At 52.0% G+C, this 12,500-nt stretch overlaps 2 protein-coding genes across 3 annotated transcripts in view; both read left to right on the top strand.

Moving 5' to 3' along the window:
* The window catches only part of znf654 (zinc finger protein 654), a 15,903-nt gene extending 7,295 nt beyond the window's left edge, over nucleotides 1-8,608 (top strand). For both annotated transcript variants that reach the window (XM_080835834.1, XM_080835833.1), the window contains exons 7-9: nucleotides 1-88; nucleotides 1,446-5,823; nucleotides 7,222-8,608. The exon at nucleotides 1-88 is cut by the window's left edge and continues 54 nt beyond it. In XM_080835834.1, coding sequence (XP_080691960.1) covers nucleotides 1-88; nucleotides 1,446-5,823; nucleotides 7,222-7,232 — 4,477 coding nt within the window. In that variant the 3' untranslated portion in view covers nucleotides 7,233-8,608. The remainder of the gene's footprint in view (nucleotides 89-1,445; nucleotides 5,824-7,221) is intronic.
* A 1,226-nt stretch (nucleotides 8,609-9,834) lies between these two features.
* arl13b (ADP-ribosylation factor-like 13b) overlaps nucleotides 9,835-12,500 on the top strand; it is a 12,070-nt gene continuing 9,404 nt past the window's right edge. Inside the window, exon 1 of the mRNA XM_080836036.1 lies at nucleotides 9,835-10,638. Within this exon, the coding sequence (XP_080692162.1) occupies nucleotides 10,580-10,638 (59 nt within the window). The 5' untranslated portion in view covers nucleotides 9,835-10,579. The remainder of the gene's footprint in view (nucleotides 10,639-12,500) is intronic.

Raw genomic sequence — 12,500 nt, 5'->3', positions numbered from 1 at the left:
GGACTTCCTGCAGCAGTGCCATCTGCTGATCCTCACCGCCAGCAACGCCAGAGCCGTCTTCCCCTTCATCAAGATCATCCTGGCAGAGGTGACACACACACACACACACCTCACCCTAACCCTAACCCTTCATCAAGATCATCCTGGCAGAGGTGCCGCTCTTACCCTCTTACTCAGCACTAAACCTCACCTCACACACACGCACACACACACACACACACACACACACACACACACATACACACCCCTAACCCTAACCCTTCGTCACGATCATCCTGGCAGAGGTGCCACTCCATACCCTCTTACTCAGCACTACGCTAAACCATACCTCACCTTACCTTACTTTACTTCACCTCAGTCAGCAGTCACAGTTAGCCTATTACTTAGCATTAAGCTAAACCTCACCTCTTCAAACCTGATATTAGGCAGCAGTCACAGTTAGCCTCTTATTTGGCATTAAGCTAAACCTCACCTCACCAAACCTGACCTCAGGCAGCAGTCACAGTTAGCCTATTACTTAGCATTAAGCTAAACCTCACCAAACCTGACCTCAGGCAGCAGTCCCAGTTAGCCTCTTATTTAGCATTAAGCTAAACCATACCTCACCTCACCTCACGTCAGGCAGCAGTCACAGTTAGCCTATTGCTCAGTATTAAGCTAAACCTCACCTTACCTCAGGTAGCAGTCACAGTTAGCCTATTACTCAGTATTAAGCTAAACCTCAACTCACCTCAGGTAGCAGTCACAGTTAGCCTATTACTCAGCACTCGGGTAGCAGTCACAGGTGTGGCATGTACAGGTATTTCTCAGTCTATTCTATTCATATTAAACCTCTCTAAGTCATTACCCCACAGCAGGGCACAATATTCATTTATTAAAAAAAATAATAATAATGGTAAATGAATGAATTCACTATATTTATATTAACTCTGGCTGGTAGATGACAAAGTTACCGGCTAGGCATATTCTTTTACCCACCAAAGTCATATTTTTGCACTCTGCCCCACACTATGCTTTACTAGACCTCACCTCTGACCTCTTGAGTTTGAGTGACCCTAACCCGCATATCAGATCATATTCTGTAGTTACGCCCATTTAACCCCACTTCTGTCTCAGACATGAAAATCCCTCACCTTTTGGCGAAATTCGCCGTTTTGAAACCAAAATAGGTGACCTATGTGAATCGTGTAGATTTGATGAGAAAAAAAATTGGGGACATTTTTCACCCCTGACCCCTTTTTTTTTGCCTGCTGTCTGTCTGTCCGTCTGTCTGTCTGTCCGCGACATATTATTCTGTAGTTACGCCCATTTAACCCCACGTCTGTCTGTCTGTCTGTCTGTCTGTCTGTCTGTGTCTGTCTGTCTGTCTGTCTGTCTGTCAGCGTATCAGATATTATTCTGTAGTTATGCCCATTTAACCCCACTTCTGTCTATCTGTCTGCCAGGTGGGGAAGTGTGGCCTGCGGTTCTGTGTAGAGCTGTGTGCCAGGGCGCTGGAGACCGACCTCCAGAACGACCCCGTCACCAAGTCCCTGCTCTACAAGACCATCGCCTACCTGCTGCCATCGGACCTGGAGGTGTGTCGGGCGTGTGCCCTGCTCGTCTTCTTCCTGGAGCGCTCCGTGGAGTCGTACCGGACCGTCTCCCTGCTGTATACGCACCCCGATCAGGAGTACCACGTGGACGCCAGCCCCATCGGCAACCACGTGCGCTTCGAGGTGCTCCAGATCCTCAAGAAGGGGCTCTGCTTCGACCCGGAGTTCTGGAACCTCGTGACGCTGCGCTCCAGCTGCGTCGACCTGCTCAGCTCCGACTGCCGGGCCGCGCTGACGCTGGAGATCATGGCGGAGGAGGTGGAGCCCTGGGCGGCCGCTGCCTGCTGCGCGCGGGACCCGTGTGTCTGCCACCTCGACATACCTCTCGCGAGTCCCCCCCCACCGCAGCATCCCACCAGTGAGCAGAGGCTGCCCTCGGTGACCATGGCGACGGCAGCACCAGACAGACACAGAGCCCTGCCGTGCCACGGGTTGTCCTCGGTGGTGAAGCGCCGAGGCAGGAAGCCAGGCGTGAAGATGACGGCGGAGAACTCGGCGGCGCTGCGGCGCTCGTTCCGGCAGCTGGACATGGCTCAGCAGGACACGGAGCGGCAGCTCGGCACGCGACGGGAGCGCCTCCTCTCACGCCAGGGCGAGCGCCGCTGCTGGAAGCGTCGGGGACGGAAGCCGCGCTGGCTCCTGGAGGAGGAGGCGGCCGCGCAGGCGGAGAACAGTGCCCCGGGACGGGTCGGACGGAGGCCCGGCGGCAGGAAACCGGGGAGGAAGCCATCGTCGCAGGCGCCGCCGCCGGGGCAGATGAGGACGTATGAGCGTTCCCCCTCGGAGAGGAGGAAGAAGACGACGGTGAAGAAACCTGCCGCAGAGATTCTGCAGAACCCGGCCGCCGGTTCCGCCATGGCGGAGGCGTCGGGCGACGGGCAAGCTGCTGCCACTGTTCTCCACCTGTGGAGCGAAACGCTGGAGCTCTCCCTGCCCGACAACGAGCTGATGGACACATGGACGACTCCAGCCCCGTCGTCACCTGTCCCCACGACGTCACCTTTCCCCACAACGTCACCTGTCCCCGCGACGACGGTCTCAGCCTGCTGCGCTGACGGTGCAGGTGAGCACTTTACTCTTCTACCTGCTGTTGCCATAGCAGCAGACGGCGTGTCATCACACAGGGCTCTGCAGAGGTTCTCAGAGAGCGGAGAGGAGGGGATGTTTACACACACTCACAGCCCGCTGGGCCACATCAGGCAGTTCCACAGCTACGCTAAGACTCACGAGGAGCAGGGCGTCCAGCTAGATCCAGCCGAGCCGCATGAGGTCTCTGGGAAGACAGGGCAGCAAGGGGCGCCTCAAGAGTCTACCACCACCACAGCCAGCACAGTGCAGAGGCCTGGAGAGCCTCAGGTGGTTGAGATGGTGGAGGTGGAGGTGGCCACATACACATCCACACCCCTAGATGGCGCTAAACAGCTGAGCGAGAGAACCTCTACTGAAGAGACCAGACTGACAACTGAGCCAAGCATCACTGCAGAAGATGGTTTCACCTCAGGCAAATATGACCGTATCACACTTCACCACAACAACCTGGATAGTAGTGATGTCATCAGAGCTCCAGCAGGGCCGGGGCTTCATGGAGACGGAGTGTTATTGGGACGTAGAGTTCCAGTGTCCTCTTCAGACGAGACCAGCCCGGAGCTCTGCACAGCCGCAGAGCCCGCTGCGGAGGAAGTGGAGGCCAAGAGACAGGAAGTGGCTCGGACCGCAGAGGGGGTACCGCAGACTCCACCAGAGATGCACCAGATGACCCCAACAAAGTCTGTGGTGTCGCACCACTCTGACACAATGTCACATGAGCTGGTGCCCTCTGAAACTGCGGCATCTGGCCTGCCAACTTCTCAGACCCGACTGTCTGAGGTGCCGCCGTCCAAGATGGCACCATTTGACTCGTCACCCTCTGAGGCACGGCTGTCTCGGCTGCCACAGGTCACCCTAGCAGAAACCTCATCCAATGAGCTTTCCCCATTGGACAATCCCCAATTCAAGGTCACAACCAATGAGCTTTCCCCATTGGACAATCCCCAAATCAAGGTCACAACACCCAATGAGCTTTCCCCATTGCACAATCCCCAATTCAAGGTCACAACCAATGAGCTTTCTCCATTGGACAATCCCCAACACAAGGTCACACCACCAGAGACTATTTGTCCTCTATTTGAGCCCAGTCTGTCCCCCCTGCTGGAAACAACACCGTCAAAGACTACACTACTACAAGCAACACCGTCTAAGACTGCACTGCCGGAATCCAGCCTCTCTCCGGCTCCCCTGTCCGAGGTTATGCCACCTGTCAAGAATCACCTGTCGGAGTCCCCTCTGCCGTCTGAGTGTGCTGTGTCCCCCGCGCCCCAGGAGTCCCCCGCAACCCTTGTCCACTGCTGCCGTCTCTGTGACAAGTGGTTCAAGGGCGGCAACATCATGAGGCACGCAAACTCCCATTACCGGGGCAACCACCAGCTGCTGTCTCCGGGGAAGTGCATGTTCTGCGAGGAACCTCCGACGGACCCCGACGAAGCCTGGGAGCACTTCTCCCAACACGTGGCGCAGCTGCGGGCGGAGCAGCTTCCTGTCCAGGGGGGGGAGGAGGCTCGGGAGAACGGAACCGGCCACGGCAAGCACACACCGCCGCTCATGATGCCCCCCAGGGCCAGGAAGAAGAAACGACGGGGCTGGTGGAGCCAGAAACTCTCCCCAGGGCCAGAGGAGTCTGCAGAAGAGCGGGTGACAGAGGGACCGGCTGCCATGGAGACGCACGGTGAGCATGATCCGCTGCGACCGAACGGGAAAGTCAGGAAGCGGCGCGGAAGACCGCCAGCGCAGGAAGGCGCTCAGAGGGACAAACGTCCACGGGTGAAGACGAAGGTGAGCGCTGAAGGTGGCGAGGCGCCGGGCAAAAAGGTGAAACGGGCCAGACGGCACGCCTCCTCAGAGAGCATCATGGGTAACAGCACAGATCAGGGGGATTCGGCCTCACGAGAGGCCTCGGGAGAGCCGCCCATTAAAGCCAAGCCAAAAAAAATACGCAAAGCACAGAAAGCGCTCAAAAAGGCCGAGGCTCATGTGCCTCCGAGCCGGGAGGATGGGTCTGTGCCGGAGGCCGCCGTGTGTGGCACCGTGATGAAGCCATGTGAGCGCCCAGCGGGCCAGATGCCAGGCTTGAAGAGTGTGCTGCCGAACCTGACCGAGCTGGTTCCGTGCCCGGCCCGGGCCTGTCAGGACCTGCTGAAGGGGAGGGGCGGGGCTATTCTGGGTCACCTACTGCAACACCACCCCACGGACAGCGATGCGTTCCTCTCCGTGTTCCGGTCGTCCGACGGCCGCTGCACGTACTGCGCCCGCCGTTTCCAAAGCTTCCAACACTTCTACGCCCACGTGGGTCGCCACGGCGGCGCCCTGAGGCACGTGTGCCCCCACCAGGGCTGCAGCAGCGAGGGGTTCAGGCGTCTCCTAGACATGCGCGAGCACATGAAGGAGCACCCAATGCTCCGCATGCCGTGCTGCTTCTCAGGTTGCCAGCACACGGCGCAGAGCAGCATCGAGCTGCACAGGCACGAGCGGAAGCACTACAGCCCCTCACGGTACAGACACGTCATCCCTCTGATGATGCCCCCCAACGGGGAGGTACGAGCCCCGCAGCAGACGCCCCCCCACATCGCTGTCACAAAGCCACCCGCACAGGATCAGATACCCTATACGCCCGCTGCTTTGGGTTCTGACCCAAGGACTGGTGCCCCTGGTCACCTGGGACTTCCTGCTGTAAATGCAGACACGAGGACCAGTGCTCCCGACCCCGGTGTAAGAGTAGGCTTGGCTGTAGAAAGTCGTCCCGGTCCCGGGCCTGTCTCCTCCAGTGCCGGCCCGATCGAGTCCCCTCTGGTGAATGGGCACGGCAATAAAGCGCCTGGTCCTGCCACGCCGAAGGCCGAGGGACCGGTGTCTCCGTATGGGAGTGTTGGCACCAAGCCCTTCGTCCGCCCCTCGCCCTGCGCCTACCTGGACGAGAGGTTCACCAGCATGCCCAAGCGCAAGAAGGGTTGCAGCAGGCCCGTGGAGGCGGTGGCGGCGGTGGCACAGCCGGAGGTGGCGCCCCCCAGTGGTCAGCCGCCTCAGAGGCAGCGCTGCTCACGGTGCTTCGTCTCGCTGGCCAGCTCAGAGGAGCTGCAGGAGCACCTCGCCCTCAAGAAGTGTGCCACGCTCTTCGGCTTCGACTCCGACGAGGAAGGTGAGTGAGCAAGCACGTTGTCTGGATGGATGGATGGATGGATGGATGGATGGATGGATGGCCGTTTGCCTGTGAAGTACACTGCAAGAAATATTGTACCTGTTGGTGAGATACTTTATCTACTGCTAGCTTGTGTGTGTGTGTGTGTTAGAGATGCGCGGATGGGCTATTATTTCATCCGCAACCACATCACAAAACGCATGATCCGTCCGCTACACATCCGCACCAATTTTTTTGACCAATTTTCAAAACCGCACCCGCCCGCCACCCGCCTGTTGTTTTTAGGTATAGGCGCTGCTAACGCGAGGCTAGAAAGTTCTTGCCTGTTCTTGAAAGGAGACTGATCCAATGCCGCAAAGATATTTAAAGGATAAAGCCCCTAGTATGAAAGCCTATTGGCTATGTTGTAGCCTATCCCCAGAATATTATCAGTGAAGTGACGTCTGTCTCCGATCGATGCACAGGGAGAAACTTTAAAATAGCCAAGCACATCGGCAAACCTGACCTTACCATAGCCTACACTTTTTTATCATTGTAATAAAACGCAATTTGGTACACCATTTTAATATGGTAATATAGCCTTGTTTTTAGTTTTAGAAGGAAACGCCGAGTCTGTTAGCCAATTCTGAAATTTCACCGCATTGTAGGCTTTATACTGTAACAACCCCAACACTTGCCTGCTTTCCGACTATTTTTCTTACCTTCTTTCTTAGCTGGTGATGTTACTGAGCTAGAAGTGTAACTTGTTCTGAACATCTCGCGCTGCCAATGCCCAATGTCACTTCTGAGTCAAATCACTCCATCATCTCTTTGAAATTCCTTATTCCACAAGTGGTAGGCTACAATGACTGGCTGTTTTAAAATATAACTAATAGCCTAACGAAACAAAATAACCCAGGCAGTTTCATCTACGACACGTTAAGGCTTCTTCCATTACTGGCAGCTGACTCGTAGCTTGCAGGTTTGCGGCGTTGCAAAGAGACGCGACATGATAGGGGTCGTCACTTAATTTGAACTTTTTTGCTTCCTTTGTTTGCTTTGTATGCATAGGCCTACACGGAACTAGGCCAATTTACTGCCTGATGAAAATTTGATTATTTAAAAATGTGCTTGGATGTAGGTAACGACATTTAACAATGTGTAGATATTTTGAATTTCGTTGGGTAAACCGCCACCCGCCCGAATTTAATAAAAATACTATTTTTTGTCACGTCACCCGCCCGATCCGCGGTTTAACCGCGGAGTCCGCGGGTGCAACCGCCAACCGCGCATCTCTAGTGTGTGCGTGCGTGCGTGCGTGCGTGCGTGCGTGCGTGCGTGCGTGCGTGCGTGCGTGCGTGCGTGCGTGTGCTCCTGTTTAACATGCTGACTCCTGTATTGTTAATTTGACTTGAACAGGTGGCTGGTAAACAGGGGAGACACGTCTCAGAAGGAGACTCCCAAGAAGACGCTAAGGAAGCTGTGAGACGCCTGTGAGACCTAAAAGAGATTATGCCCTGACTCTGGCTCAGGAGCGGAGCAGGGAAGGACGCAGAGCAGAGAAGAGGAGACTCTAGCAGACACTGAATGAGTACAGTTCCCATGACCCCAACCTCATATCACCAGACTGAAATGAGGATCTTCAAGGACGGAAGGAGGAGCCTCGTCACGCTTTTCCAGTGGTTGCTTGATGACTGTCACTTGTTGCTAATCACTACACATCTTTGCTTAACTTTTTTTAATAAGAAATGAGAATGTCTGGCCAAAATACTTCAAGTTCAGACTTTACACGATGAAATATTAGCCCTGGGTTGCTCAGGGTAGATAGTCTTAAGTTCTGCACCATTTCATGGGGACAAAATGTTATCAGAAACGTTTTTTTTTATTTGTGGCCAGCGTCTGGTACCAAACGGACCCAGGCCAGAACCGCTCTCCCTGTATTAAACATTCTGAAGACCGCTCTGGGAAGAGTCTTCCTCAGCCCCTAGTGGCCGGTTCTGGTACTGGAGCAGTCGCCCATAATGCCTTCCAACATGAGGAATGTCAGGATGGTTCTAGACGTTCTGCGTCTGCCCTTGTGGTCATAGACGTTCTGCGTCTGCCCGTGTGGTTGTCCTTGCTGCCCTCTACTCACTACAGGCTGCACTGTAAGGAGCTCCAGAGATGAAGGCTTTGCACTGATTTAGTTTTTGCAACACTCACCCACCCAAGATGACCACGCACGCACACACGCACACACAGACATGCGCACACACACACGCACACGCAGACGCAGACACAGACACAGACACAGACACACACAGATTAAATCCTGAACAGTCCACTTGTGCTCTGGGGAGTTTGAACGTGCAGACACCCCCTAGCAGTTACCCACTAGCAGAGTTGCGTCACATTATCCAGACGGTCATTAATTAAGTTACTTCACTGGTGCTCATGTCTGAGAAGGTGTATGTGTGTGTGTGTGTGTGTGTGGGGGGGGGTTTTGGGGAGCAGCTTCATGGACTGGTTCACAGGTTATTAGCAACACTCCAGATGAGGACTGCGCTTCAGCTGTGTGGGGTTCTCAACAGCCTCTGAAGATGGTGGTCAGTGACTAGCCTTCTTGTAAAAGTCCTTTGTAAAGGAAAATTAAGTTTAAAAAGAGCTGTAAAGATGTATGATCCAAGAATAACAGCTTTATTAATTTATTCATATTCTTTTTTTTTATTCTTAACTATGTAAATGAAGAGTTTGTATGGTGTATGATTAGAGGCGGAGGGGTTTATATAAGACTTTTTTGTCTAAATAATAAAGCTCATATTTGGAATACACGGTGCGGGCTCAATTCTTGGTGATTGTCGATGAAAGATAGGCCTAGGTGTCAATACATTTTGAAGACCCAACTCTTCAGAGAGCACTTCCCTTCCTAACTGGCACCTTGACTAGTACTTAACCTGCACTTCAGCAGTTATATTCCTGCACTTTTTTTCCTTTCTAGGTAGTTTTTTCTATTTCTTATGAAAAGTAGTATTTATTGTTACACCAGGATTTGTATTGCTGTTAGCTTGACCGTTCTCTCCCTTGTAAGTCGCTTTGGACAAAAACGTCTGCTAAATGAATAAATGTAAACCTAGCAAGTTATGCTACCGGTAGATGTCCCTCTCGGAGAGCTCCATTGGAGGCATAGACATTAGGTCTTCCGATATTTATGGTTGGAACGGAACTTATGCTGCATTCGAGAAAGCTAGGAGATCGGAGATTTCAGACCTCCAACTAGGAAAAGTGCACTCGAACGCCACTTGAAGTGGAAGATTCTAGTCGTGAGGTGGGGGCAAAATGATCTACCCCGACTTCACGAGTCGGAGCAAACTGACGTCACATAACAATGGCGGCGCCCGTGGAGATGTGTGCCATGGACATTTATTGGACATTTATTGGCATTTAGATGTTTATTTAAGCACTGATGTTACATTAAATTAACATTAAATAAACAATTTGTGTAATGTCAGACAATCAGCCTAGTAGTAGACAGGGTGTAAAGATCTCTGTTAACTTCATGGATATTTTAGATGGCTATATTTTAGCAAGATTATAAATAAAAGAGACAGTCTACAGTGTCTCAATACCTCATCCGTCTTTTCCCCTCCTCTGCCTGGTTCGCATATGCAAGAAGACAGCATTGTTTCACGTCAAAATGTCTATTTAAAGACAACGCGAATAAGAGCTTGGCACGGTCGGCCATGTTTGTTGTTTACGTTCAACTTCGTTCGCCTCGAACGCTTTGAGGTCGCACCTAGTACACTCCAAGTGGGATGAATGCGACATCCCAGCTTTCTCGAATGCAGCATAAGGAGAAACCCGAGTCTGCGCACAACCAACTCAGTCGCAGCCATAGCAGCCAGTCTCCACGGCGTAAACAAATATCCCTATAGATAGCTAGCTAATACTGCAATCCAAGGGGGGTTTAGCAAACGATCGCTGTAAGCTACTATTTAGAACATATCAACTTCTGACAGTTTTGGATTCAGGCAATGGTAGATGATGAGTTTTAAAATAAGCCTTAGCTTGGGTTGGATAAAGGTTTTGCGAACATGTTTTTTTAGTGAACAGGCAATCGGGCTTTATTCTAGTCGAGGAGCTCTAACGTTAGCTAAACGCCATTCGCTCGTTTAGTGCTTACTAAACATTACATCTAGTTACTTGTTGAGGTCGAACTATTTTTATCTTAACCACGTTTTCGTTAATATTTATGCCTCTGGGTTGATCAGATAAGATAGGCAACACCAAGCTAACGTTTATCATGAATGGACTTTACCGTTACTTGGCTGTGCCATCCGCGATGTAAGTTATCCTAGCTAGCGCTGTGTGTTAGCTTATGTTACAGTTGGTTTTGACAACTCCGTGGAAACGGGGATGGTGTGGGAAAGACAAGTTCCGCACCTTACTAGCCAGCACATATTATTGGCAACCACAGTATTGTTTTGCTTTTATTCAAGCCTGAGCTAAAAAGTTTCAAATCAGATATTTTAACTTGCCCGTCTACCGTGATTGTATAATGGGGCCTTAATCAGCGGTTAGCGGACCTTTAAGCGTTTAGCGTCTTGCGATACCTAGCAGGTCAATGTTTGCAGATTCCCCTGATTGTACAACGGTGACAATGGCTGAGTGCGGGCGGAATAGCTGATCGGTACGCACACACACACACACACACACACACACACACGCTGGAGAGTGCGGTGGCAAGAGTCTGCGTCTCGCTGCAGGAGAGGTCGTGTCCAGTTGCAGAGGTGAAACTGACATGTTCAATCTGATGGCGAACTGCTGTAACTGGTTGAAACGCTGGCGCGAGCCTGCAAGGTGAGTGTGTGTGTGTGTGTGTGTGTGTGTGTGTGTGTGTGTGTGTGTGTTTGTGTGTGTAACATGACGTAGCTGCAGTATTCTTGGGTAACTTTGCTGGTACATCATATCGAACAGCTGAGATTATTCATTATTTGGGCATGCTGCCCCTGGTGAAACTTTGAGCTGGGAATTAAATCATCCCTAGCTCTGTTGTTTTGACAACGTCAAGTAGTAGCCTCTCCACAGTCTGTCTGATAGATAGCCGATATGTAAAGGCTAGACATGTCCATAGGCGCTTGTAATTAAACAGGGATCGCATCTCCGACATTAGCCAAGCAGCCGTCTGTCACAGCTGTTCCACCATAGCGGGTGTGTGAGTGAGCTGCTGTTCCACCATAGCGGGTGTGTAACACGGCAGGGAGCTGCCTTACCCAGCGCTGTTCCCGCCACACCTGCACAGGTGAGCTCAGCCTGACACTGCCAGGAAGGCCACAGACCACGCAGATGTGTGGAAAGGATTCATGCAACCGTTAGGGTAGTCTGGCACTTACCCACCCTGTTTCATGCCATAAGAGCCACACCCACCTGCTCTACAGCACTGGGTATGCTTGACTAAATTACGGTTAGGCGTAGTGGATGGCAAAGTTGTGGTATTGGTTGAGGTGTTGTGTTTGGCAAAGTTGTGTTTACGGTGAAGGTGTTGTATGGTAAAGTTGTAAGTGTTTACGGTGTAGGTGTTGTGTATGGCAAAGTTGTGTTTATGCTGAAGGTATTGTCGAGGTCGATATTGTAATGCTCTGTTCTTAGTTGAAGTGTTGGGCATTTGGCATTGTTTGTGTATTGTCGTGGTGGGTTGCGTGTGTCTCCTGACCTGCCACCTTACCTTGCAGGCTCTGATCCTTTCGGCTCAGTGGAAATCCCCAGCTAATCTCAGCAGATGGGTTTGGGGGGGTGTGTGTGTTTGTGTGTGTGTGTGTGAGCGAGAGAGGGAGAGGGAGAGGGAGGGAGGGAGAGAGAATGAGAGAGGGAGAGAATGAGAGAGGCAGAGAATGAGAGAGGGAGAGAAAGAGAGACTAGAGAGAGGGAGAGAAAGAGAAAGGGAGATGGGTCTGATAGAGGCTGGAGGTTAGGGAGACGGGCAGCAAGTGTGCTCTGGTACGATGCCTTGATGAAGCCCTCTTGGCTTCAGAGGACGGTCTCGTGGATCGTGCGCTTGATGTCCTTTCGGCGGAAGTGCAGCAGTTAAGTATCTAAACGTGTATGTGTGTGTGTGTGTGTTGGTTTGGGGTTTATGCACCCGGTTGGACTGGAGTGTGTGTGTGAGTATATATGCCTGTTGACAAGTGGATCTGTTTGGTTGCCATGGTGTGTTACCAGAGAGACGAGAGGAACTAGTTCTTGGAGGTCCTGTATTTGGAGAAATAATCTGAGAGACACTGAACTGGAACTGAGCTAGTCGGAGAGACGGTGGAACTGAACTAGTCTTTGAGACGGTGGAACTGAACTAGTCGGAGAGAGAGACGGTAGAACTGAGCTAGTCTTTGAGACGGTGGAACTGAACTAGTCGGAGAGAGAGAGACGGTAGAACTGAGCTAGTCTTTGAGACGGTGGAACTGAACTAGTCGGAGAGAGAGAGACGGTAGAACTGAGCTAGTCTTTGAGACGGTGGAACTGAACTAGTCGGAGAGAGAGAGACGGTAGAACTGAATGGCATTCCTGGCAGCAGTGTTGTGTTTGTGACCCCGCTAGCCGTAGTCAATCCCTTGCCAGTTTAGATTAGTCAGCAGGATGTTCTCCTCCATCAGTCTTCACACTGATTATGATGTGTTGTTGTGAGGTGTTTACGTGTGTGTATGTGTGTGTGTGTGTGTGTGTGCGCG

Source organism: Sprattus sprattus (assembly GCF_963457725.1).
Source record: "Sprattus sprattus genome assembly, chromosome: 3".
NCBI classification, from domain to species: Eukaryota; Metazoa; Chordata; class Actinopteri; order Clupeiformes; family Clupeidae; genus Sprattus; species Sprattus sprattus.
Note: the sequence above shows the minus strand (reverse complement) of the source record. Positions and strands in the feature narration are given on the sequence as shown.